The sequence below is a fragment of the Talpa europaea genome (assembly GCF_964194135.1).
Source record: "Talpa europaea genome assembly, chromosome: 11".
Classification (NCBI taxonomy): domain Eukaryota; kingdom Metazoa; phylum Chordata; class Mammalia; order Eulipotyphla; family Talpidae; genus Talpa; species Talpa europaea.
Genome location: NC_140078.1, coordinates 77190756 through 77217805, shown reverse-complemented (window position 1 = coordinate 77217805; position 27050 = coordinate 77190756). Strand labels below are relative to the sequence as shown.

General features: G+C 50.4%; 2 protein-coding genes across 2 annotated transcripts in view; one reads left to right on the top strand and one right to left on the bottom strand.

Annotated features, from left to right (window-relative positions):
- Window positions 1–18409, top strand: part of TTC21A (tetratricopeptide repeat domain 21A) — a gene marked incomplete at both ends in the record, with an annotated part of 31148 nt that extends 12739 nt beyond the window's left edge. Inside the window, 20 exons of the mRNA XM_084247799.1 lie at window positions 2877–2974; window positions 3154–3354; window positions 4007–4136; window positions 5820–5977; window positions 6174–6386; window positions 10274–10512; window positions 11290–11362; window positions 11471–11581; window positions 11858–11996; window positions 12164–12267; window positions 13360–13548; window positions 14483–14593; window positions 15237–15318; window positions 16142–16292; window positions 16539–16700; window positions 16805–16997; window positions 17080–17304; window positions 17876–17996; window positions 18162–18229; window positions 18332–18409. Of these exons, the coding sequence (XP_084103925.1) occupies window positions 2877–2974; window positions 3154–3354; window positions 4007–4136; window positions 5820–5977; window positions 6174–6386; window positions 10274–10512; window positions 11290–11362; window positions 11471–11581; window positions 11858–11996; window positions 12164–12267; window positions 13360–13548; window positions 14483–14593; window positions 15237–15318; window positions 16142–16292; window positions 16539–16700; window positions 16805–16997; window positions 17080–17304; window positions 17876–17996; window positions 18162–18229; window positions 18332–18409 (2846 nt within the window). The remainder of the gene's footprint in view (window positions 1–2876; window positions 2975–3153; window positions 3355–4006; window positions 4137–5819; window positions 5978–6173; window positions 6387–10273; window positions 10513–11289; window positions 11363–11470; window positions 11582–11857; window positions 11997–12163; window positions 12268–13359; window positions 13549–14482; window positions 14594–15236; window positions 15319–16141; window positions 16293–16538; window positions 16701–16804; window positions 16998–17079; window positions 17305–17875; window positions 17997–18161; window positions 18230–18331) is intronic.
- Window positions 18410–22498: 4089 nt separating this feature from the next.
- On the bottom strand, window positions 22499–26683 carry CSRNP1 (cysteine and serine rich nuclear protein 1; the record flags this gene model as incomplete). Its single annotated transcript, XM_084246551.1, has 4 exons — window positions 26459–26683; window positions 24390–24649; window positions 23575–23889; window positions 22499–23479 (listed from the first exon to the last, which is right to left on the bottom strand). The coding sequence occupies exons 1-4, from the start codon at window positions 26658–26660 to the stop codon at window positions 22499–22501; spliced, it is 1758 nt and encodes a 585-aa protein (XP_084102677.1). The 5' UTR covers window positions 26661–26683.
- Window positions 26684–27050: the final 367 nt, after the last annotated feature.

Genomic DNA, 27050 nt, shown 5'->3' with positions numbered 1-27050 from the left:
GAACACATCAGGCTGACTCCTCAGTCCATGCCTCTTCTTCCATTCTCCTATCCACCCCCCAAAATAATGAAAGGCATTTTAAAAAGCCAAAGAGTCCGTTGCAGGCCTAGAAACAAGGAAAGGCGCCCACAGTGGACCAGAAACTTTGAAGAACATCACATTTCTAGAAGCTACAAAGCAGGTAGAATCACATACATGGAAACGTGAAACAGGTCTGGAAACCACCAGAGTTGCGGGGGAAGGGGAAAAGAAATGAGTAGATGTGCTTTCTCCCAGAGTGTTCCAGGAGGAAAAAAAAACATAAATTCAGGGTCAAAAGAGGCTGGGAGCAAAACATGCCATGGGGTGGTCCCATGACAATGGGAGGATGGATCACTGAAGGCCAGAGAATGGAATGCAGGAGGTTCTTGCTGCAGGAGGGAACAGAGCAGAGCCCCCGAGGACTTCCCACTACCAGCAGCAACATGACGGACAAAAAGACCGCTCAGCCCACAGACAAAATCCCCTGAAACCTTCCTCCACCAGGCTGAGTGATTCCCTACTTCCTTAATCAGGGGAGAGCCCCCACCCAAGTGAACTAGAAGGGAAGTCCACTGGTTAGAACGTCCCATGCTCTCCAGCACTGACTGAGCCTATTCCTGGTGTCCCGGAGTCATTATCTTATGTAACCTATCGGGGAAAATCAGTGACCTTAACAATTTAGGACTCTGCCCAGGCTGCTAACACCCGTCAGTTTAGTTCTTTTGTAAATCTGCTAGCAATTTGAAAGGGGCCAAGTAGAACGTGCAAAGCCACTCTCTGAAGAGCAAAATTAAGTCTGGTTTCAGAAAAGATTTTTCCCCATCTCCAGTGTTTGCAGAGGCTGTTGTACCAATAAGTCAAGAACATGCTAATATAAAGTTACAAAGAAAGAGAGTGAGTTACTGAAAATTAAAAATGTGATTGCAAAGTAAAAAAAAAAAACAAAAAACAAAAAACTCTATAGAAGAGCCAAATAGTACTATGGATATAATTGAAAACCAAGAGAGTGATCAGGAAGACAGTCGGGAATAAAGACACCAAGATGGCCAAAAATATGTCTAAAAGAAGAGTGAATACCAGGAAGAGAAGACATCTGTCTTCCCAACATCGAGACACATCACAAGACAACTGTACCTGAGTCAGCTGGAAGCCAATGCTGAAATTCAGAAAAAAGATAAATGGGCAGACGCAGGTCTTGTGAGAAAGAAGGCATATAAAGCCAATAGATTTTCAGTAACTCATGGGTGGACACCCGGCCATCCACTGTGTAAAAATAAAGGCAAGTTCCCAGGTTACATCATTCTTGAAAAAGTATTCCAGGTAAATTAAGTATATAAAATAGAAATTAAACTGGGTTTGGGTTCCCCAGGGGATTCTAAGCCTGACCCCAAACTCAGAAGCTGTGAAGGAAAATACTTCACCGACTTGACTACATAAAAATGTAAAACTAGGGCCTCCCTGGTGGCACAGCGGTTGAGCGCTGGGTTGCGAAGCTGCCCGCGGCCTCTGTGGTGCCGGTTCAATCCCCCGCTGCTCCCCAGCCACCGGAGGAGGGTCCCACATGGCGTGCAGACCTCTCCTGCCACCCGCTGCTCCCCTCAGCAGTGTACTTCGGTCCTTCTGCCTGCTCTGCTCCCTGCTCTGGCTCTGGTGAATTCTCTCACCCTCCTGCACTTCTGACTGTGCCCAGTGCTTGTATGGACAAACAAACAGACAAACAAGTGAATGAATAAAACATGCCTCTATTTAAAAAAAAAAAAAAAAAGTAAAACTAATGGGTGGCTAAAGACACTGTGAAAATAGGTAGAGAGTAAATGCAAACAAAGTGAAAGATGTTTCCAATGAAGGGCTAATAATCTTAGCATCTAAAGAGGAAAAAAAATCACCTCAAAAGAAAAACAGGCAAAAAGCCAGGAATGTGAAATTTACAGTAAAAAAAAGGCTAGTACATATATAAAAAGATGTTCATTCTTCCTAGTAATAAAATCATGTGAGTTAGAGCTTGTATCTATTTACTCTTTAGACTAGGAAAGAGTATGGCATGTCTTGAAGGTTGTAGGGAAAGGATGCATTCAAATTCTTGGTGGTAGTATTTTTTTTTTAGATTTAGATTTCTTTTTTATTTATACAAGAGCTGGGGTACAGGTGAGAGGCGTGGGAGGGTGAGAGGATTCACCAGAGACAGAGTGGGGAGCAGAACAGGCAGACGGACCAAAAGCACTGCTGAGGGGAGCAGCAGGCATGACAGGAGAGTTCTGCCGCACCATGTGGGAATCTCCTTGACCTGCCGGGAATCGAACCCTTGCTACAGAGGCTGTGGACAGCTTCACAGTGCTGTGCTCAACCCACTGCACCACGGGGGAGGCCCTTTTGGTAGTATTAATTCAGATACCTTAGCTGGATTGGTTGGCTTTATCAACATTTTAGATATGCATGCCCTTTGACCCATCAACTCTACTTCAGGAATTAGTACACACAAAAATATTCACCATGACATTGTAATATTTAAACATTAACAACAAACTTAATGTGACACGAGATGCCAGAGCAGTAGTTAAATAAGTGATTACATCCATGATGGAGTATTTAGTCATCATTAAAGAGAATGGGAGTAGATGGTTTGAACTGATGGGAGAATATGTGTCTACATTAACAGCCTATTAATGTTTAGAAAGGAGTTCGAAGGGTATATCCCAAATTGTCAATAGTGTTACCTCTGAGAGAGACTGAAGCTGGGGGACAAGCCAGAGAGGAAATATCCCCCTCCCTGACACCCCTTCCTTCCACCATCTCATCCCTGCTCCTAGCCTCTGCTTCCGAGCTCTCTGCTCATCCTCGTTCTATCCCTTTCCCAGGCATGATCTGGTGCCAGATCTTAGACGGTCACCTGGAGGAGGCTGAGCACCAGCTGGAGTTCCTGAAGGAGGTGCAGCAGTCCCTGGGCAAATCTGAGGTCAGAGCTGGGGGGGAGGGGAGGGGCGTGGGTTACTCCAGTATTCTGTCCTCCCCCATCCTGCCCTCCCCTACCTCCAGTTTCTCGTAGAGCTCAGCCAAGATGGATTGGACTTCCTTACTCTGTCCTACCGGCTGCCCCAAGGCATTGGTTCCCAGACTTGGGCTTGCCTCCTACAGGTGCTGGTTTTCCTCCAAGCCCTTCTGGCCTCCAGGAAGCACATGGGGGAGCAGGAGGCCACCGGGCTCCTGAAGGAGGCGGTGGAGCTGCACTTCTCCAGCATGCAGGGTCTCCCCCTGAGTTCAGAGTACTTGGAGAAACTGGACCCCCTCTTCCTGGTCTGCATTGCCAGGGAGTACTTGTTCTTCTGCCCCAAGCAGGTTAGAGGGAGGGGTGTCTTCAGGGCAGGGGTCTGGGGTGCCAGTCACCAGGCTGGTCTGAGCCTCGGGTGGTCGGGGAACCCAGTGCTCTCAAGCTGGCACATGTAGCCACCACTCATCTGGGAGTTGCTCCAGGGGAGGTGGGAAACGAGGCCCTGCATCTAGAACAAGCTGCCAGGTGATGCCGCTGCTGCTGCTGTCCAGGGACCTCAGTTGGAAAAGCAGGCACTGGCCCATGCCCCTGCCTCTATCCTAGAGAAGAACCGGGCTTCCTTCTTTGCAGAAGTCTTCTAAGAAGTATGTTTGCCTTTACTTGTTCATCCTGCTTTCCCAGCCAGTCAGGATTCTTTGTGGGCAGGGACCGTATCTTACAGCCTAATATCCCCCCAGTGCCTTGTAATGAGTCATCCCACAACTATTTATTGAGCGCTTTTCCATGTGCCAGACAGCAGCCCGGGTGCTGGGGAGACGACAGTGAACAAGCCCCCTTTCTCTGGGGCCTCTGCTCTGGAACTCGATGGTGCGGAGTGGACACGTATAATCAATATGAGTCCAACAAAGGAAAATTCCTTCTCTGAGAATGTTTTCTGGGAGCTCTGGGAGTCTCTCTCGGAAGAGGGCAGATTCCCAGCCAGACCCTGTGTTCCTACAGCCCCGGCTGCCAGGGCAGATCGTGTCCCCTCTTCTTAAACAAGTTGCCGTCATCTTGAATCCTGTGATCAAGGCAGCACCAGCTCTGATCGACCCCCTGTATGTGATGGCTCAAGTCAAGTATCTCTCAGGTGAGCCCAGGGTCCTCAGGGCCCTGAGGTGTACTGGGATGGGGGTGGGGAGTCAGTGTCCACAGGATCCCAGTCTAGGATACTTCACACAGAGACACATAATCCCTCACCAGGGCCGCCTGCCCCTTGTGGCCTCCAATCCCCCAGAAACCTGACCTCCCTCACCAGCAGGGGTCTCCCCCCACCCAAGAGCGGTCTGCTGATTGCCTGCTTGACCTACACGGCTGATGTCATGATGTTGCTGAACTTTCCTTCCCTCACTGCAGGCCCTGCTCTGGTGCTGGGGTACAGTTGGGTTCAAAATAGGCTAAACTTCCCTCATGGAGTTTGCATTCTGCTAAGGGGAAATAGACCATAAGCAGACACTAAGCGCACTGGACTGTTCTGTCAGGACATAGTAATGTGATAGAGAAAATGACAGTAGAGATGGAGGAGATGTGGGATGGGGAGGGGTGTCAGGGAAATGAGGTGGGGGTAGGATTGTGCTTTTTACAAGATTGTCAGGAAGGTCTCATGGGAAGTGAAAGCCTGTACCTTTAGGCTTCCAGAGCCTCTGGGCCAGCACAAACACCCTTCCAGCTTCTCTTGGGCCAAGATCCAAAGGGAAAGAAGGGGAAAACCCTCCAAGGTACCCTGTTGTCCTTGATGATGTTCTCTCTCCCTGTGTCTTCTCCCCTGTTCCCGATGACTAAAAGCCAGGCCAGTCTCCCATCTCTGGTGTCCTGAGGCCTTCCAAGGGCTGTGTCTATGTTCCGGTTCTGTGTCTATGGGCTGCACTCTGCTGAGAGTTCCCCGGTCTTCCTCCTCTGGCCTCCCAGCATTCGCCTGGGTGCCAGGTCTACCCACAGCTTCGAGGTCTCCTGGGTACAAGGCGAGGGCAGGAGCACTCACGCAAGGGTGCTGGCAGCTGCCAGCAGGTTTATGGAGAAAGTCAGTCAGGTCTTCAGCTGCTTGAGTTGCCATGGTGACATCTTCACATTTCTGCAGCACATGGGGAAGGAGCAGGGAGTTTAGGACCAGAAGCAGGTGTTCCCCCAGCTACCTGGTTACTGACCTCCAACAGGAGCTGTTGAGGAACCTGGCTACAGAGGGAGGAGGGCTCTCCTACTAGCTCCTGGCACCTCACCCTGCTGCTGCTGCTCCCCCCACCCCCACCCCCTTTTTCCTCAGGGCCCACATGGCTGCAGGCAAGCCTCTCAGCCCATCCTGGGCATTCAGAGCTCAGCTGTGGGAATCAGGGCCCTGGATTTCAAAGCTGACTCTGTCCCTTCCAAGCCAACAACTTTTATCACTGGAGCCACAGGTCCCACACCTAAAGGACAAGGATAATAACACCCACCATGCAGGGCGAGCAAATAGAAAGCAGCCTCTCTAAAGTGCTTTGCACACATTGAGCATAGATCAGGTGCTGTCTAAGTCATGGCCATGACACTCACTGTTATTATAGAGTTTTGTTACACCAAGGTTTGAGTTTCCTGACTTTTCCCTGGATCAAGGCAGTGGCTGTGTAGTTCTCTCGTTTTAGGAAGAAAAGGTGGAGTAAAGCAGAACAGAACTGGGTAAAATGACCAGTTGGCATCCTTCTGGGAAACAGAACATGTAGGCTTCATTTTGCCGTTCACATATTGTGTCCCGGGAATCCCCAGAAATCCCTGGATGCAGAGGTCTATTTATTGCTTCCAGGAGAGCTAGAGAATGCCCAGAGCACCCTTCAGCGCTGCCTGGAGCTGGACCCTACCTTTGTGGATGCTCACCTCCTCATGTCACAGATCTACCTGGCTCAAGGCAACTTTACCATGTGCTCCCACTCCTTAGAGCTGGGCGTCAGCCACAACTTTCAGGTGGGGGTCCTCTGCACCGGCAACGTCAGCTACCTGTTGTTCCCACTTGCCTTGGGAGAGTAGCCTCAGGAGCGGCCTGCAACCCTCAGGCCTCCTGCTGGCCCAATGACAGGGCTCTGGTGGCTGTCTCATCCCCGTGCTGTGAGCAGCTGTAGTGGTGAGCTGGAGCCCCTCACTCTGCTACATACCCCTCTAGGTTCGAGACCACCCCCTCTACCATTTCATCAAGGCCAGAGCCCTCAATAAGTCTGGGGACTATCCAGAGGCCATAAAGACACTGAAAATGATCGGGAAATTACCAACGCTGAAGACAGAAGGCAAGAAGTTCCGTGGGCCCTCTGTGCAGCCCCACGAGAGGGTCTCCATCTTACTAGAACTGGCAGATGCCCTCCGGATGAATGGAGAACTGGTAAGAACTGGGGGGACGCCAGTTCACCACCACAGCTGCCTGCCTCCTTTGGGAATGAGGCATGCTCAAAGGCCAGTACAGGCCTGGAACTAGGCTCTTTGATTCTGGCTAACGTTTACCTGTGCTTCACTGTGATACTTTAAGGAGAATCTCTATCCCCTGCCTACAAGGCTTCAGTAGCTCCCATTGTCCTCAAGTCTGAACCCCACTGAGTCCTGCACAGTCTGTCCCCTGCACTAAATCCCCATTGGTGTCCCCATGAAGATCTCGGATAGGTAGTGCACTCAGGTCCATAAGGCCTCCACCAGCAGTTGTGTAGACTAAGCCGTGCTCAGCTCCAGAGGATGCCTGCCACACCGTAATCTTTATAAACAGTCCCCTTGGGGTTTTGCAGTGTACCAGCTGCTCGACTGTACAAGGCAGGCCCGGGTCCTCCCACATGTGGCTGGGCAAGGCAGAAAGCATCTGGGTTGGTACATCCTCAGCTGGTGCACGGGAGCAGTGGGGCCAGCAGAGAGGAGCAAGGCCTGGGGGAGGCTGGACTCCACATGCTCCTTTGGCCTCACTGGCTTTACCTGCTTACATGTGCCCCATAAAGGAGTGGCCAGTGCAATGCCAGGACCCACCGTGAAAGCACCAGTACTGGGCATCCAGCCTTCTCCTGTGACGGTCCTGGTGCAGAAAAGACACCAGCCTGTGAGGTCTCATCTTAAAGATAAAAATTGCCTTCTAGGCAAAGATGAGAATGTAGAATGTACATCTGCCAAAAGGAACGAAAACGTTTAAAGTAGAGGAGGAATCTCCATCTGTAGCAAAATGAAGGGACAGCTGCCTCTAAAAATAGTTGATTCAGCCAGTCATCGATTCACCTAATTTACTGCTGTATGCCAGGCACTACTATGGGGCTTTCAGGAGTTACTATTTTGGGAAGAGAGAAAGCAGGGTGCAGCTGGGTAAGGGACCTGAGGTTCCTGCATTTCCTTAAAGTTTTCTGAACTGGGGTTGTGGTCAAGTCTCAGGAAAAACAGGGACATTCCTAGAAGAACCCAGTTCTACCCCACAGAAGGGCAGGGCTGCTGAGCAAGGACCCCTGATGAGATGCTTCCTTGGCTTTCTCTGTTCCAGATTTCTTTATAGGCAAGGTGGGCCAGAGGATAGTAAGGGGGGAAGTAACCGGAAAACCAGCTACTAGCTCTGCTGAGACAACAGAGCTGTGAATTGTGAGCTGTGGCCTTCACTGTGAGCCAAGGGGTTCCATCCTGACCCTAGCTTCTCATAAAGGTTACCCCCAAATGGAAGGCACACAGAAAAGCTAAGGGGAGAGGTGCATGCTCCCTTGCCAGCCTAATTCCTGTGTAAAGGGCAGAGTTAGAGGGAGTTCTTCCTGTTGGAGGGTGAGTGGTGACCGGAAGGGCTCCAACATAAAATTATAGGTTATAGGTAGGGGGTCTGGGGACGATAGAGAGAGGAGAGAAAGAGGGGAGGGAAAAGGGAGACAGAGAGAAGGGGGATAGGGCAGAGGAGAGAGGGAAAATATGACAAGCAAAAGACAAGTGCAGACTTTGGGAGAAAAAGTATTATAAAAAAATAGAATTTTTTTTTTGGTAAAAACTTTCCTGTATTCAATGAAAATAAAAAGAACATGAAATTTTACAAAACGATCTTAAAGTAGAGCACTAAAGTTCTTCCTAGTTAGATAGGGAAGATGAAAGGTCAGCTGGCAGAGTTAAGAAAGTAATCCTAGAAGACATAGGAGACCGTTGTAAAAATTATAACCCCCTGAGACACAGCAGGAAGTTGCCTAAACTACTGAACCTCTCGGGCTGAAAGAAAGGGTTGAGAAGCCAGGAAAGTGAGTGAAATGATTTGAAAGGGCTGATGGGTAAGACAGACCCATAACAGGTATCCAGCAAAGGCATAATCAATGTTCCTGGAGACAAGAGAACATAGGGAGCAGAGAAAACATGGAAGACATAAAAGAAAACTTTAATGTCTTTTATATTCCCTTTAGGGAATATATGAACCAGGAACTCAGAAAGGTACTCTGTGTTGGAGGAATAGAAGTAAATTATAAAAACCAAGAAATAGCTTAATAGTAATATCCTAATAAAGTTATGGCCATCAAGAATTAATAATATATAGGGCCTCCCCGGTGGCGCAGCTGCCCGCAGCCTCTGCAGCGCCGGTTCGATTCCCGGCTGCTCCCTGGCCACCATAGGAGGGTCCCACATGGCGCGCAGACCTCTCCTGCCGCCCGCTGCTCCCCTCAGCAGTGTACTTCGGTCCTTCTGCCTGCTCTGCTCCCCGCTCTGGCTCTGGTGAATTCTCTCACCCTCCCGCGCTTCTGACTGTACCCAGTGCATGTATAAACGAAACAAACGAACAAACAAACAAATAAATAAAACATGCCTCTATAAAAAGAAAAAAAAAATCAAAAAAAAAAAAAAGAATTAATAATATATAAATGGAAGTTCCTGCACGCATTAGGTAGAGAGATTGTTACTCACTATGAGGAAAAAACCAACTTGACCCCAGACTTTTACTCAACAATATTAAATTCAGGAAGACAATAGAACCATATTTATAAAATGTTGGGGGAGGGGGGTGTGGGAAGATGACTCCCAGGCTAGCTTCCATAGATAACAGCAATAAAGGACACCCTATAAAATGGAATAACTTAGGAATTATGGTGTTAAATTTTTCTCAAAAAATCTACTTGTAGATATAATTCAGAAAAAAGACCAAAATGTGAACCGAAACCAAATTTTTATGAGTGGAAAAAAAATCTGAGTTATAACAGTACAGAATTAAAGCCAATTAAACATAGGGCTAATCTAAATGAATCTAATTACATTGAAATAGCTATAATAATTTTGACTCTAAGCCAGTGTAATTGCTAAGTTCTTCAAATCAAAGTTATTAAAGTCAAAATACTAATTATGAAAAAAGTCAAGGAGGGTAGGTGCTAATATTTTGTACACCATTATGAAATAAAAGTTTACACAGACAATTTCTTGATAGAAAATTTAGTAGAGTTAAAAAGAGACAATTTTAGTCAAGTCCACAAATTAGTCAAGATTTGGGGGAAAAAAGCAGCGCCATATGTCAAAAGAAGAAATGAAACAAACCACAGCAGCATATAAAACTGAAAGCAAAATATGTGGACATGGGTCCAAGAACACAGGCCTGTGGTAATAAAAGTGTAAATGAAACAAATATTCTTACTAAATAAAAAAAAAAAGATATTCATAGTGGTTTAAATACAGGAACCCCTGCTATCTACACTGCAAAAACCAAAAAAAAAACCCAAAAAAAAAAAAAGGGGGCAAAGATTGAGGAAGAAATGCCTGTAAGTTGAATGAAAGGCCCAAAACACCAAAGCGGGAAAAGAGAACAGCTCTGCTAAATAACCAGCCGTGCAAATATAATGAAGATATTCAAATAGATCTTCATGGGCCCAATACCATAATATTCAAATACACTGTCCAAACGAAGCAAAGTACAAGGAGCTGCATCCATACATCGCCCGTCAGAAGGAATTGCCAACAGACTTTAGGGAGCTAAGGAATAGGCAGGTTCTTCCTGTTGGGAGTTTCTATAGCCCCAGCTATCAGGGCACCCCCTGTCCTCCAGCAACAGTGGCCATGGCCACTGAAAGGCTCTCCCTCCTGCCACCAAAGCCACTCTGCAGGTGATGTGGACCATCGTTGTCTTGGCTTCCATGTAGCCAGACTGCTCCCCACTATCTCCATGTTTCATTTCTCCCCCCTGGGGCAGGAGTGGGAAGGGGGATTGCTTTAAGTTTCCTAGGAGAGGTTTTATGTGTTGTGAGTCCACCTGAGGTGGGTGACAGCAAGTGGAAGGTCTATTGGGTCCCCCTGTCATAGCACGAGGCCACCAAGGTCATGCAGGATGCCATCAACGAGTTCAGCGGCACGCCAGAGGAGATCCGCATCACCATCGCCAATGTGGACTTGGCCCTGAGCAAGGGGAATGTGGACATGGCTCTGAGCATGCTGAGGAACATCACACCTAAGCAGCCCTATTACACAGAAGCCAAGGAGAAGATGGCCAGCATCTACCTGCAGACCCGCAAAGATGTCCGCCTCTACATAGGATGCTACCGGTAAGGCCCAGGTAGTGCACTCACCTGTCTCACCTGGTGTCTTAGGGAGTGTCTTCTCCAGATTGTATTCTTCCACCTGGGTCTCCAGAACACGCCCCTGGAACTTCCCGAGGGTTAATATCTGACCTTGGTAGTTCAGCCCAGCTCATTGCTCTATCTGATGATACCGAAATGAATCTACCCTGAGGCCTGCTGACCCCCACCCTTGGTATGGCTCACATTCTGATGGGAACCCACCTCTGCCCTGTCCTTGTCCTGTGCTTGTCCTTGAAGAAATGTCCAGCAGCTTAGATATGACCCATATGAGGAGAAGGGGGAATGGAGAACAGGAATTTCAAGCTCTTAGGTGCTGCTTCTGTGCTATTGACATTGGACCTCAAGGATACCTTCCTAGACCCTTAACTCAGGCCACACTCCATCTAGGTGACTGAGGGAGGAGGGGTGTATTGGGTAGAGGCGATCCCAGTGCAACAGGAAACCAATAGACAATGGAGAGACAGGGTCACACTGGAGTTTTAGAAAAAGGAATGTAGATACCTCATGGAGTGGGGTCTTCAGGGTTGGGAGTGGAGCTCGAGGGATGGGTGGAGGCTCTGGCATAGTCTAGATAATACTGGAAAGCCTGAATGTAGCACAGTGCTTTATGAACAGAAGGTTTTCAATAAGTATTGGATGATGAATGAATGAATGAGTATCAAAATTCATGGGAAAGAAGAGAGGCACTCAGGAATATGGCAAGTGCACAGGCCTGAGATAAGCTTCTGGTCACCCTTACAGGGAGCTCTGTGAGCAGCTACCTGGCCCCCACACCAGCCTGCTGTTGGGCGATGCTTTTATGTACATTCAGGAGGTGAGTGAGGGTCTGTCTCATGGTCTTGCCAAGTGGCACCCCCCACCCCCACCCCCCTGGCCTCACTTCTCCAGTAGGGAAGAGAGACCCCTGACACTTTCCCACCAGCCCGAGAAGGCCCTGGAGGTCTACGATGAAGCCTACAGAAAGAATCCACACGATGCCTCTCTGGTCAGCAGGATTGGGCAAGCTTATGTGAAGACCCATCAGTACACCAAGGTCAGGAGGGCTGGGTGGAAAGGCTAGTGAGGGCCAGCACAGCAGGGCGGTGGCTGAATTTCCACCCACAGAGTGGGATGCCAAGGGCAGAACTTGGCAGTTCCCCATTATCCCTCACACTTGCCCAGCTTAAGCTCCAGGCCAACTGGGAGGGCCTTTTCATCTTAGACTTCTGTGTTCCAGAGGGGCACACAGGTGTGGTGGCCACAGAGGGGAGCCTGGTGTGAGGTCAGTGTAGAACCAGACCTGATGCCAATATTTCCTATTTGCGCTCAGGCAATTAATTATTATGAGGCCGCCCAGAAGATTAGCGGGCAGGACTTTCTGTGCTGTGACTTGGCTGAACTTCTTCTGAAGTTAAAGAAATTCAATAAAGCAGAGAAAGTTTTGAAGCAGGCACTGGAACATGACTCTGGTGAGGCAGCATTTTGACTCAGCTCCACCCTCCCCACCCCCCAACTCCCACCCCCTAGCCCCCCAGCTTTTGGAGCAGGCCTATGGGCCCCCCTCCCAAGCCAACCCCCACCATCAGCCCCAGCTTCCCCGAGGCCAGAAAACACTCATTTCAGTTTTCGTTTGCAGTCAAAGACATCCCATCCATGATGAATGACGTCAAGTGCTTACTTTTGCTGGCAAAGGTTTATAACAACCATAAAAAAGAGGATGTGATGGAAACTTTGAACAAGGTAATTGACAAGTAGACTTGAGCTGAAAACGACAGGACTGGTCTAGAAGGCTCCAAACCTGACCTGACTTCCATGGATTCCCCAATCCTTGCTCATCACTGAGGGTGCGTGCACCCAAGTGCTCCAAGTGAGGCTGGGCTAGAGGAAGCAGGGAGCAGGGCAGTGTCTTTGTCCTCAGGCTGCTGGTGATAACAGACAATGCAGCTCCCATGCATTGAATGCTAGGTGCTGGGTCTGCCCTAGGCTTTTTGCTTTCTTACTTAATTCTCAGTATCCCTTTGAGATAAACACAGTAACACTCCTATTTTAACAGATAAGGCTCAAAGAGGTAAAGAAATGTTCCCAATATACTGCTAGTAAGTGACAGAGCTGAAATTTAAACCTGGTCCAGCCCTTTCCAACCCCTATTCTTTCCCCACTGGGCTGGGCCTGATGGGAGAGCTCCTTGTCATTCCTGCCACATCTTCTACACTCTTTCTAACTAAGGGTGTGGCCTGGCACTTGTTCCTGGGGTACAGTCTGTGGTTCCAGAAGGAGAGTCTACTCCGATTGCTGAAGATGATTTATCCCATTTCTCACTGGATCACCATTCCTCTATTTGACCCTTGTGGAGCTGAGAGATGATTTTTGCCTGCTTCTAGCAGCTTAAACTTGACATCATTTCTTCTTGTCTCAATGCGCTCTGGTTACTCACTTGATCATTTGATGCTCTGGATCTTTGTGGGGGCTGCCTCAAATTCCCAGCAGGACACTATTAAGAACAAATCCATCCATCAAATGTAGCCAAAGCGAATGAGGCACGGAGTGTACAGGTGTAATGGAAACAGGTAAACAAGTCAAATACAATAGAGTGTTTTGTTTGAGTGCCGGGCCTGCTTCTGCTCCTGTTCCAGAGGCAGTGCCAACTTGCTCCTGAGTTCTCAGCCAGTGGCCTTGCCTTTCTAGAATGACCCAGATTTGCTCAAGGGCATTTGAGATGCCGTTTCTAACAGTGCTGGCTCTGAAATGAGAGCCTGGAGACCTTCTGTGAATTGGCCTGAGATCTGATACATCAGTCTGGGTTTCTGATGCTGAGCTTATTGGTTTCCCAAGGCTATGGACCTCCAGTCTCGGATACTGAAGCGTGTTCCCCTGGAACAGCCAGAAATGATCCCCTCCCAGAAGCAACTGGCAGCCTCCATCTGTGTCCAGTTTGGAGAACACTACTTGGCAGAGAAGGAGTATGCCAGGGCGGTGCGGTCGTACAAGGATGCCCTCTCCTATTCACCCACTGACAACAAGGTGGGGTCCTCAAAGTGAGACCTTGCCCCTGCTCCTGCTCCTGGGCACAGGGCCTTGCATGCTCCGTGGTCAGGGGAAGAGGTCCATTCCTTCCTCCTGCCTCCCCAAAAGCTGAAGATACAAGGGATGGGGAGCCCTGGTGTGGGGCACCTCCTCTAGTTGACCCTGGGACCAGCATGACCGCAGACTTGCAGCACTTTGGTCAGACATGTGTGGAGGGTGAAGTGGGAAAGACATTGCTGAAAATCACATTAGTTTTCATTTTCAGTGACGTGAAAGTGGGGAGACAATGAGAGTGTGGCTGCTGGATGCTCTTTGGGCATGAAGGCCTGGCTCAGCTTCCAAGGAGGTTTTTAGAGTTGTGTGGGTGTGTGGCTCCAGATAGGGAACAGCGGCTGGCGTTCATGCTCAGAGTAGATAAAGCACTGAGAGAGCCAGTTACTTATTTAATATGTTATCATTGAACAGATTTCCAGTGTGTGGCAGGCTCTGTGGTAGGCCCTGCAGACACTGTGGGGCAAGGTGTAGTCCCTGCCCATAGCAGGGCCTCAGGCATGGAGGTAGAGATAAATACCCATGTAGTTCTAACACCAGGCCAATATGTGCCCACGTGTGGGCCCCGGACACTAAAAGCAACTCAGAAGAAAGATATTACCTGCCCCTGGGGCCTAGAGGCCTTCTCAGAGGCTATAAGGTTGGGGCTGAGCTGATGGATGAGTACAAGTTACCCAGGCCTTGACTTTCAGGGCGGAGTAAGTAGAACACAATGTATGACGGGAGCATTGGGTGGGAGAAGTGGGGGGCCTGGAGATTTCAGACATAGTTTGAAGGCAGAGCTGATAACAGTGGAGTAGGAGAGAATGAGCCATCCATCCCAGCGTTGTCCCATGATGTCTGTTGATTGTATCACTTACTATATCTGCTCTTGTTCCAGATAGTGCTGGAGTTGGCTCGGCTCTCTCTGCTCCAGGGGCACCTGGACTTGTGTGAGGAGCACTGTGCCATCCTCCTGCAGACCGACAAGAACCATGAGACCGCCTCCGTGGTAAGAGCCCCAGAATCTCCTCCCTGCGCTGCCAGCTCCCCCAGGTCACACGCCAGCTGCTCCTATCCCCTGTCACCTCAGACGCCTCGCTGACCCGTCCCTGAGGGGTGGGGCGCAGAGGAGACAGAGCTGGGCCTGCTGCCCTTCAGGCTGGTGGGCTGGCAGCCTCCACCCCTTGGGTCAGCCTCAGAGGAGGTGTGAGGTTGGCTCACTCCAGGGGAAACCACACCCACTGTCGGTGAGGGCAAGGGAGGGACAAGTTCTCAGGGCTTCGGGAGTGTGTGGGAAAAGCCCTCCCCGTTCTTCTTCTTCTCTTCATCGCCAAGACCACCTCCTGGGCCACCCAAGGAGCAGGGGAGGCCCCCAGTCTACCTCCACTGCCTAGAGCTGGCAGTTGTCAGATGTGGGCGGGGAGGCTGGCTCTGCTGGTGTCTGCTCTGACCTTCCCACTTCCATCCTCACCCCAGGTCTCCCCCTTCCCACGCTCTCACTTCTGGGCTCCTCCTGTGGCAGCTTCTCCCAGTACGCAGAGTGGCTGCTTTGGAAGTCCTTATCACCTCCCCCCAAGTACCCTCCAGCTCCCCCACACCCAAGCAGGCTGCTGTCAGGAATTCCAGACCGACCGTTGTGTGTTTTCTGCTAGATGATGGCCGATCTGCTGTTTAGAAAACAGAAATATGAAGCTGCCATCAATCTCTACCATCAAGTCCTGGAGAAAGCGCCAGGTAACAGCCTGTGCCGAGACCTTCTGCAGCACTTTCCTCCAGTGAGGGCTGCTCTCCCTGAAAAGGGTGGGCCCTCTCCCCTCCTTCCTGACTGGGCAGAGGAAGCCCCTTCCTCTCTGATTGTTCCCAGAAAGGCAGGAAACTGATAAAGACCTGATGGAACGTGCTGGCCCTCTCTAAGTCCAGGGGGCCAGTTCCTGGCCTCCGGCAGCACAGGGCTTGGCACTGGACCCAGGACAGCCTGTCTGTCCCCAAATTATGGCTCAACATAGCTGTGACCTTCTGAGGTCACAGCTTCCTAGAGGTTGCTCAGAATTCTTCCCTGAGATGTAGCTCTATTTCTACTTACCTGTTCTTACTGGGGAAGGGGCTAAAGAGGAGGCTCAGACTGAAACCACGAGGGGCCAGAAGCCCCAGGGGATCACAGCTGTCAGGAGTGTGAGTCCTGAGCCAGGTCCTGCCCAGGTCTGAACCATGGTCTTCTACTTACCAACTCTGTAAACTTAGTCAGATCACTTGACTTCTTTGTATCTCCATTTCCTCAACTATTGATATAAAATGGGAATGATCAGTATCACCTTGATTATGTAGTTTGCAGGTAAAGTGCTTAAGGCTAGGTGCCATGTAAGTGCTATGTAAGGGGTAGCTGCTATTATTACTACTTTCAAACACCACTATTTTTCTCCCAACACTGGAGACCAGTGGAGACACTGCAGCTGCTCAGCCCAGGTGGGCAGTGTCTCATGGGCCTCCCTGTCAGGCCACAGCATCCTACCCAATACAGCTATTGAATGTCATAGCTGCTCTTTTTTTTTTTTCTTAGACAATTTTTCAGTATTGGATAAATTGATCGATCTGCTGCGAAGAAGTGGCAAACTTGAAGATGCCCCACCCTTCTTTGAACTGGCCAAGAAGATGTCCAGCCGTGTGCCTTTGGAGCCAGGATTCAACTACTGCAGGGGCATCTACTGCTGGTAAGCTGGGCAGTGGGGGTGTGGCAGCTGTGGGCTTGACGCTCTGCCCAGTAGGCTGCTGGGCATCTTTTTGCTCAGGGCTAGCACAAGGATGGGAAGAAACTCTGCTTCCAGATCAGAAAGCCCATGAGACCAGTAATTCAGCCCCTGCTCTGTGCTGATTCATGGAATGGCCCCAGTGTGTCTCTGCATGCTTCGGGTCTCAGTTTCCCTATCTGATTCTTGGTGTTTCTCTCCTCTGCACAGGCATATAGGACAGCCCAACGAAGCCCTGAAGTTTCTAAACAAAGCACGCAAGGATAGCACTTGGGGCCAGAGGGCCACCTACTATATGGTGCATATCTGTCTGAACCCTGACAATGAGATTGTGGGCGGAGAGGCTTTCACAAACCTTGTGGCTGAGAGCAAGTAAGGGTCCTGGGGAAGGCCCAGTGAGACCTGGGGGGATGGTGGGAGTACCTGGTTGAGACCCTGAGGCTGGGGGGCTACAGTTCTGAATCCCATGCCCACAGCACCACCGATAGGAAGGAGTTGGAGCAGCATGGCGTGCGCACTGCTGAGAAGCTGCTGCGTGAGTTCTACCCACATTCGGCCTGGGGCCAGACCCAGCTGCGCCTGCTGCAGAGCCTTTGCCTACTGGCCACCAAGGAGAAGACTAACATGGAAGCAGCACTGGGCACCTTCATCGAGATGGCGCAGGCTGAGGTGCGCGGTGGGAGTGGGCCCTGGGGGGCAGGTGAGGCCGAGGTCCCAGCATTCTGACACCTGCCCCCTACCTGGTGCACAGAGGGACAGCGTTCCAGCTCTGCTGGCCATGGCCCAGGCGTATACGCTGCTGAAGCAGGTCCCCAAGGCACGCACACAGTTGAAGCGTCTGGCCAAGGCCCCATGGGTGCTGACCGAGGCTGAGGACCTGGAGAAAGGTTGGCTCCTGCTGGCAGACATCTACTGCCAGGGTGGCAAGTTTGACCTCTCTTCTGAGCTGTTGCGGCGCTGTGTGCAATACAACAAGGCAAGAGGATGCACAGCCATTGGTGCTGATGAGGACGAGGGTAGATGCGGGTACTATGGGTGGTGGGACAGGAGGGGCTCCTGCCTGGGGCAGAGGAGAGAGGGCAAGGATCCTGAGGAGAAGAGACAGGACTAGAGGGAACACCTGGGTGAGTCCTACCTGCATGTGGTGGATGGGTATGGGGAGCACCACAGAGACTCCACAAGACAAGAGGAGGTACGCTGGGTCTGGCAGCTGGAATTGGGGACCTGGGAATAGGGGAGAGAGTTGGGAAGGCTTCATGGTTTCAAGGGTCATGCAGGGGCTGATCCAGACAAGAGGGGCATTTGCATGGCAGAACAGGAGGGCTGGGGGTGGGGGAGAAAAGGGGTCATGCCAATGACAGATTAGCCAAAAGAAGACTCAGTCCACCCCTTAAGAGAGGTGAGGGGTGAAAAATGCCCCTGGAGTCCCTGAGTGGTTTGGATTAAGACAGCTCACCATAGTCCCTGGCTCCTGCCATATCCCACCCTGGTGCTGGGACCGGATGTGGCTTCACCTCTACAGAGGCTCTGACCAGCTTTCCCTGCAGTCCTGCTGCAAGGCCTATGAGTACATGGGCTTCATCATGGAGAAGGAGCAGTCCTACAAGGATGCAGCCACCAACTACGAACTGGCCTGGAAATACAGTCATCATGCCAACCCTGCTATTGGTAAGGCAGCCAGGCAAGGTGCGTGTGGGTGCAGGAGGTCACTAGACAGGGGACACACTGCCCTGACTGCAGAACTTAAGACCTGTGCTCTGGCTGTTGGGCGAACCAGAAGGGTTCGCAGGTCATCAGAGTGCTACCATCTGTGTTCTCCCTGCCCCTGGATAGGCTTCAGACTGGCTTTCAACTACTTGAAGGATAAGAGATTCGTGGAGGCCATCGAAGTCTGCCACAATGTAAGCCACAGACGCTGGCGGGGGAGGGGCTTGTTGCAGGGGCCTAGTACAGCGGCAGGGAGCCCTACCTCATGCTGCACACCCTTTCTTTCTTTGTCTCAGGTCCTCAGGGAACACCCCAACTACCCCAAAATCAGAGAAGAAATTTTGGAAAAGGCCCAAGGGTCTCTGAGGCCCTAGCTGTGGTCAGTGGGAGCCAGGGTGGGTGGGAGCCAGCAAGCTACAGAAGCTTCATGGAGGGGGCGGGAAGTGGGTTAGTGAAGAGATTCAGCAAATGACATTTTCTTCCCTGTTTCTGTATTGTGTGTGGTTTATTTGAATTACTCCTCACTGGTCTAAAGGGCATTCCAAAGCTTTATTTATGTTTTTAAGGTCAAGAAGCAATTTTGTTCCAAGGAAGAAAGACATCAACCAGCTTAACTTCTGCTGGGCTTATGGGCAGCTTTTAATGGGTCCTACTTTTATCTACAGCTATGTTAGCCCACAAATGCCTCCCCTCTTCTGGCTGGTCCCCAGAATTCTGGAGCTAAAGAAGCAGTTGCTCCTCCCTATCGCGCTACCCGCTGTGTCCTCCCTGGCGGTGGGCACAGACAGGAGACCAGCTGCAGAAGGCCCCAGAACTGCTGCACCACGGGACAGAGACCATCACACTGCATGTCGCAAAGCCACTGGTGCACCCTGCCCATACATTCTTTCTCCTCCTCCCTAGGACTTCAGCTGGCCTTGGCAGGTCTGGACCTATTTGGGACTAAATTGCCTGTCCATAGGCTGGAAACACATCCCAAGAACAAATAGTTCCCACTTCAGCTTTTGTAAAAGACACTGATGAACTAATTCATCCTCCAGAAAGCCTTTTAATCCCTCAGGGGACAAAAGCAGTGGTCCCTGTTTAGATGCATGTTAATTGTGCCAGCTGAGAGATCACCTTTGTTGTTTTCCCAGTACCCCTCTCCCTGTTTTTCAGGATGGCAGAAATGGGCTAGTTGGGCCTCAGGGGAAGGAACCCCCACCTGGAGTCAGGAAGCCTAGAATCCCCTGTGGCCTTCCTAAGACCCTTCCCTTCTCTAAGCCTGAGCCCCCATCCCGGGGCAGGAAATCCGACTCGATCTGTGTGTTCCCAAGTCATGGTACAAATCCCTGCCAGTGATGTACAGCAAATAATTTAATGTTTAATAACTGTGTGTTTAAATCACTCTTTTATAGTTTGTATTATATAAGAAAAACATCTAGCACAGCAAAGTCATGAATTTGTGGATGTTGTTCCACACAAGTTCTAACTTGTAAGCATATGGGCATAAAGTAAAACACTTAGGGGGAAAGAATTAAAGTAAAATACTTTGTATGAGTAGAATGTAAATATGGCATAGTTTTCAAGAGAAGTGACTAGGACTTGGGAGAGTAGGTGGGTAAGGGTCCCTTCTAGAGCAGCCCTAGTTGGCCTTGATGGCTGCAGCCTTGTTTTTATAGAGCTTTGTTTTTATAACATACTGCTGATCACATGTTTAGGTGGCCTGTAAGTATGAGTCAGTGGTCTGGAACCTTCCTCCAGGTTCCTACCATCATTCCTATGGGAAACCCTTCCCTAGGATCTGCTTTACAATCCAGTTTCTTGAGGGGGGTTGCATTGAAAGGCAGGTAGTTTGTATGGTAGATGATGCTGTAACGATTGTGCATTAATCACATATTTATTACTGCGAAATCTACTGTCTTCATTTTTTAAAAAGATTTATTTATTTATGCATACATGCAAGAACTGCGGTACAGGCCAGAGGTGTGGGGGGTGAGAGAATTCACCAGAGACAGAGTGGAGAGCAGAACAGGCAGATTGACTGAAACACACTGCTGAGAGGAGCAGCGGGCGAGTAAGGAGAGGTCTGTTGCACTATGCGGGCACCTCCCTGGCTGCAGATAGCTCCATAGGTTGCGTCTTAACCCCTTGTGCCACCAGTGAGGCCCCTACTTTGTCTTCATTTATCTTTATCTTTTTTTTTTGATTTATTTATTTATACAAGAACTGGGGTACAGGCCAGATCCACGGGAGGGTGAGAGGATTCACCAGAGACAGAGTGGGGAACAGAACAGGCAGGCTGACGAAACACAGTGCTGAGGGGAGCAGCAGGCGAGACAGGAAGCTGCGCCGCCTGTGCCAACAGGGGAGGCCCTTCATTTATTAAAAAAAAAAAAAAAAAAAAAAAGCCAACAAGTGACCCTGTGGCCCTAGATGGGGCCATAGTCCAGCCATGGGGAGGAGCCTGCAGGATGATGGAGCTGCTGGGGGCTGCACAGTACTGAGACCCAAGACATGGGAGCAGAAGTAATTTAAGTCACCTTACCAGACGGAAGAGCTCATTTCGAACCCAGCACTCTGCAGCTATGCTCTAACCAGGAAGCCTGGAGATGAAATCAGGGCAGCAAGAGGACACCCTTCTTTTTTTTGGCTACTTGTGCGAATCGTTATTTTAACTAAGGGGGAGGTCGACCTTCCTCATCAGACCCCCAGACAGGGGCTCCCTAGGGCAGGGTGTGGCCTGGTGCTCTGGCCTGCAGGGACAGGTCAGACAGGTCTGGCTGGTACTGATGGATGAGGCTCTGCAGCTTCCGGTGTGGTGCTCAAGCCTCAGGGACTGCAGGTACCCAGCCCCACACTAGGCCTCCATCGGCCACATCCTACTGCCCACACCTAGGGGATTGACTTTACCTTCAGAGCCAAGCCTCAGCTCAGAGAATGGGAAGGAGTGTGCCTGCCCTCACCCCTCCCTAGCAGACAGCCTTGTCTCAAAAAACTACCTACAAATGCTCCCCATCCCCACCCACCTGACCCGCTGAAAAGAAAAGGGTTTTCATCCAGAGGAAATACTGCTCCATCTGCCCAGCTGGCTTTCCATCTCCCAGTTGACTGGCCTACCTGGAGGGAGCGCCAGTGTGTTGAGTCCCCCACTCCTACCCCCAACACAGCCTGTGTTCCAACAGCCTGCAGGGCCTGACTTCCTCTCCCCCCCCCACCATCTCCTGAGGGGTATACCCATGCTCCCCATCCCACAAACACAGACCACACTATTAAAAATATAGCCTCTTTATTGGTACCTGTAAGCTCAGGTACAAGGTGTTCCCACAAGCACACAGGCTGGGAAGGCCTCCTGGGCATGAGCCAAGCCCAGAGCCTGGGCTTCTTGGCACAGACACAGAGAAAAATGAATAAATTATAGTTCTTCTAACACTCAGGAACAATATAGAAATTATGATACAAAATTCAGCTTCTGCAAATGAAGGGCTTAAAAGCCATAGGAATTACCCCTCGCTCCGGGCCAACTGGCCTGAAGGTATGGGCAGGTGGCCCAGGCTGGAGTGCAGTGCCCAGAAAGCCCTGAGATAGTATCAGGGGCATGCTATGGACCCTGAGGCAAGCCCCTTGCCCTCTCTGGGCCTCCTGCTCCCCCCTCCTACACTTATGGACCCAAAATAAAGGGTTTTGGCCTTTCAGGAATGGGGATGGGGCAGAGGACAGGAAGTAAAGGGTAAAGGGGGTCGCATGGGGCAGAAGAGAATTTTGGTCACAGATGGACAGCCCAACCCCTCCCCCTGCCCAGATGCTGTCCAGGACCAGTCCCTGCCTGCTCAGCCATCTGGATTCAGGCAGCAGACACAGTAGGCCATAGGGCTTGAATCCATACCTGGTCTACACACACCAAAGCCCTGCCAAGGCAGAGCTGCGGGACTAGAAGGCCCATTTGACACAAAGTTCATGCCCCACCCTGACCCCAGCACTGCCCACCAGCCAGAGGGGAGAAACCTAAGCTGCTTAGTCTCCAAATAAATTATGGAAATAAATTAGTCTTCACAGTCCAGAGGATTCAGCCACCCATGGGTCTATGGCTCAGGGTGGCGGGAAAAGCCATACAATGTGACTGATTTCAGCCCGTCTCACCGTCTCGGGCTAGGAGCATCGCACGAGACTGAATAAGTCTGCAAAGCTCCAGAGAAGCCACCTTCCCCCATCCCTGGCAGGTGCCATGGAAGTAGAAAAGACTGGGCATGGGGGTAGGAGCAAGAGGTATGTGAAAGGGGAAAGAAACCCCTTCCCTACCCTCTCTTTAGCACAGAATGTTACAAAAATAAATAAAATCATTCCAAAGTGTTGCATGAAAACCCGCAGTGCCCACACTGGTGAGTCAGCCAACGGGAGACTGTTACATACAGACCTCAGGGAGCCCCTAAATGACAACAAAGCAGCAACAGGGCTCCTGGGGCCAGGAAAAGGCACCCCAGTCCTCACACAGGCACAGCTTCTATCAGAGATGCTGGGGCAGTGTCCTCAAACAACTGGCTGTCCACAAAGGGAGCCAAGGCCTCAGCAGCGGCTGGCTCAGACAGGCCCACAATGGACTCCAGGAAGCAAGTGCTGGTATCCCCAGGTGGAGAGAAGGCAAGCAAGGGACAGTAGGGTGCCTCAAGGCTGTCCAGACTATCAGACACCTTCTGGAAGGTGTAGTGAGGCCCCAGACTATAGTCTGGCAGGGCCTGGAACAGCTCAAAGGAGTCGCAGGAAGACAGGCTGAGGTCCACTGAGCTGCTCTGGCCACCGTCCGTGCTCAGTGGCACTGAGATGCCAGGGAGGCTGCCCTCTAACCCTTCAAAGCCACCATTTAGGAAGCAGCTGGCATCCAGGTTGGCATTTTCATCCAGGATGCCTGATGTGAGGCTAGAGCTGGAATAGCTGTGAGTCCAGCTAGCTAGGCCATTAGGGTCGCCAGTACCAAAGATGTCAGCTGGGTAGAAGCAACTGAGGTTGTCGAGGCTCCCCACACCCCTTTCCTCCTCCTCCTCCTCCTCCCCACCCAGGTCAGAGTCACTGAAACTCAGGATCCGTGCCAGGCTGTCGTCATCCATGCTGGGCTGGAAGCCAGGGCCAGGCAGGGTAGGGTGTGCAGGATCGTCCGGGGCCTCACTAGTGCCTGATGCTGTGGAAGAGTCGGTCATGTCGCTGCTACTGCTGCTGTCTCCCAGCTCACTGCTCACAGGTGGCTTGGCCAGCGAGAAAGGAGGAGCCACGACCTGGGCCCCAGGGCTGGGTGGCCCATCCTGGACGGGGTCCTCCAGCTCCCCACAGCTCTCTGCCCCCTGCTCCAGCCGCAGGCGGGTGAGTGTGTGGAGGAAATGGGTCTGAACGCGTACCTGATTAAACTCTACACGGCCCTTGGGGTTCTCACAACCCTCCTTGCAGCAACCACAGGGGAATGCTGTGTGATCCATCTGCAAAGAAAGAAGAAGCATGAGTGAGGATCCTGTGGAGCCCAGAGAAACCCCTGAGTTCAGGTTTCCCTTCCTAGCCGGGTCCCGCACCATACCTGGCACTTGATGCCTGCCAGGCTGCAGCTGCAGGTCTCAGGGTCACAGACTCTATCACAGCGACACCCACAATCCTCCCGGGACTGGCGCAGAGCCTGCAACTCCCGCTTCTCCTCTCGGTCGATCCTCCGCACACCCGCAGCCCGCAGCAGAGCCCGCCTCTGCCGTGCTGGATAGGGCTGTAGGAAGTTCATCTCCTCCAACCGGCCACTGGCCACAGCCATAGCCAAGTCTTCCTCCACAGAGGCATCATCAATGGCATCCACTGTAAGTGGCTGTCCGGCTTCTGTCTCTGGTGTCCTGCTGTCTGCAAGCTGCATGCACAGGAGAGAGGATGGATGTGAGCAGCACCTTCACAGCCAGCAGTCACTTGACAAACACTCCCTCATAAGCTTACTCTGGGCTGGGGGCATGGTGGATACCACAGAGAAAGGAACAGCCAGGAGCACTGTCCTCAGGGCATTTTCAAGGAGATTTCCTATCCCTGTCATTCCCCAGTTTCTGAACAAACTCCATCCAGCAGGCAGATAGCTACACGGACCCTAATATCACATCAACTCCATGCACCTCCTCCCCAGTGAAGTCACAAACTCTGGCACTGTGGCCCCAGGACTACAGCAAACACGAGCCCTTTCGTGCCCTACTAGGTAGATGATCCAGGCAACAGACCCTGATTAAGCCAATCACTGCCCCGTGGGCCTCTCTCCCCAAAATCATAAGGGCAGATCAGAACCCACCCAGATGCCTTACTCCCCTTAAGGCTAAGGTTTCAGCAGCTTCTTGAACTTGTGAGCCATGGAGAGGGGTTTCCTACCTTCCACTGAAGCATCTCTAGCTTCTCCTCCTTCAAGCGTAGGCGGAGCTTCTCGTACCGTGCCTGGGCTTGCTCCTGTGTAAACTCAGCCAAGGAGAAGCGGCGGCAGGCACTGTGGCGAGAGGCCATCCCCAGAGTGCAGCCGCCACGGCTGGGCACGCTGGTGAAGCCTTGGCACCGAGGAAAGTAGAAGACGGTGATGCCATCGAAGGCTACTCGGCCTGGGCGCTTTCGGGGAGCCTGTTTCAGGATGGATGGGGCTGGAAGGCAGACAGGGAAGGCATTAATTGATTCTCTGTGAGGTACAGCAAAACCCTACAGGAAGATGATGTGAACTGTCTCTTCACAGTTCTCCATCTCTACCCTCCCACCCTGAAGAGAAAAATGGATCTGAATTTGGGAACTGGGTTGCCTGGGATTGGAGCTGGTGAAACTGAATACTACACCTACGTCAACATTGGCTTGTTACTTATTTACCAGTCCCAATGATCACTTGTAAGATTAAATATCTTATCTTTTATTAGCCATTTATAGGTCCTTTGTACATTAAAAAAAATTTGATTTGTAGGTAACTCTTTCTATATGAGAGAGAATCATCTGTCTAACCTATCTGTGTAAATATTGAAGTCTTTTTTGGTTCATGGCATTTTATAAAATAATTTCTAAGGTTTATGTAATCAAAATAAACTGATCTTTTCCTTTATAGCTTTTGCATTTTGCAACAGGCTTAGAAGGCCTTTCCTTTAAAAACTATTGATTGTGTACTGATTAATGAGTTAGGTAACAGTATATTTGAGATATATATCAATCTATTATTGCTTTTAACCTTAGGTTGAACCCAAGAAACTACTGTAAAATAGTGACATTTTGGTAATTTTACATATTTCAACTTAGTATATTAATTTTCTGGCCTGCTACCTAAGGAAATTCCCTTCTAAAAGATTTTCTGTTTATATTCTTGAATTTACCCGGTAGTCAACCATCTGCAAACAATGGCAACTTTCACCTGTCCCAATCTAACACACTTAATTTTTATTCTCTTTGCTAACTCAATTGGCTGGCACTTCCTGTACAATGTTAACTAACAGTGGTGACAGACAGCATCTTCACCTTGCTCCTGACTTAGTGGAACTGCTTCCAATGTTAACTCATTAATCATAATGCCAGCCATTTGGGTTGAGACAAACTTTTTATTATTCCAGGTAGAGTTCGCTTATTCCTCTCTTACCAAAGGTATGATCTAGAAGAACACTACATTTTATCAAATATTCTTCCAGCACCTTCAGTGGCTTTTTGTGTTTCTTCTTCCGATGTAGTCATTTGGTAAATTATAAAAATGGACTTACAATATTAAGCCATCCCTGTATTTGCAGAATTAACCCATGATAGATTAGTCATAAACTAAATGTATAATGTATATTATATATTTTTAATGTATAACACACAGATATGCATGCAATACATAAACAAAGAGTATCATATCTGTGGTATTAAAAACCTCATGGGGACGGGCGATTCTGTAAAAAACTGTCTAAGAAGGTTCTTTGGGGTTGAAGGAGACATAATAGAAAATGAAGCTGAAAAACCCTGCTCTAGGGGTTTGGAATCAGAATTACCAAGTTTGAAACATAAATGGGGAAAAAAAATCTTTCGCTATATTCAGATAGAGCCAAACAGCATTATGACAGGAGGCACCAGCCTGACAGGCCCCATAGTGGACAAGTGTGGGCTGTGGAAAGTTCAACTGGTAAGATACAAGTTGGAGAAATGAAACTAGAACAGAAGGGAGTGGCCAAGCGGGAAGGAGCTCCACTCTGGGGAGCCCCATCCTGAACATGACTTCTGAGAGAGGAGTCCGGAGGCCAAGGGGAATGTAGTCCAGTCAGTGCGAGTGCCTCAGGGAAGCGGCTACATTATTATGGGAAGCAGACAAGGGGGAGCCTAGTAGGGAACTAAAGCTGTGCAGACATGGGCTACGGGGGTCCCCTTGTCAGGGCCTCCCAATTTCATCTTCAGGAAGGAAGAAGGGAATGGGGTGGGGGAGTATTCCCAGGGGAGGGAATACTCACGGGTGAAAGTCTGGGGACCACAGAGCTTGCGGGAAGGCAGGGGTGTCTGATCCCAGGCACCCTCCTCATCGAAGTCCCAGGCTGGGGAGACTGAAGAACTTGGGGAGCAACAGCGAGAGTGGTGGCCAGAGGAGGAAGATGAGCAAAGTGAGGAAGAGTCATCATCCAGCTGGTCAAACTTCCTCTTCAGCAGGCCAGTCATGGTGGTGTAGGGGTACTCTGGGGTCTAGGCAGAGAGCCTGGAATGGGAAGGAGAAAGCTCTCAGTCAGGTCATCATCTCTCCCAGTTTCCCTCCCCACCCCACCCAGCCCAGCAACCTGTGCAGGAGGGCTCATCCCGAGGAGGCTTCTTTGCACAAGACACAGCTCTGAGGTCCAGACCCTCCTCCCGGTGCTCACAAGACTCCCACCACCTCTCCCCAAAGCCTTCCTAGCACACTGCCAGGCACCGTCCCCTACCTCCCACAACCCATCCCCACACACACACCAGACCAGCAGATGGACTGACAGACCTCCCTGGACTATCTTATTCCCCGACAGGAATCCTGGGGGCTGACTCACTGGCTGGGTGATTCACACGGCTCGCATCTGT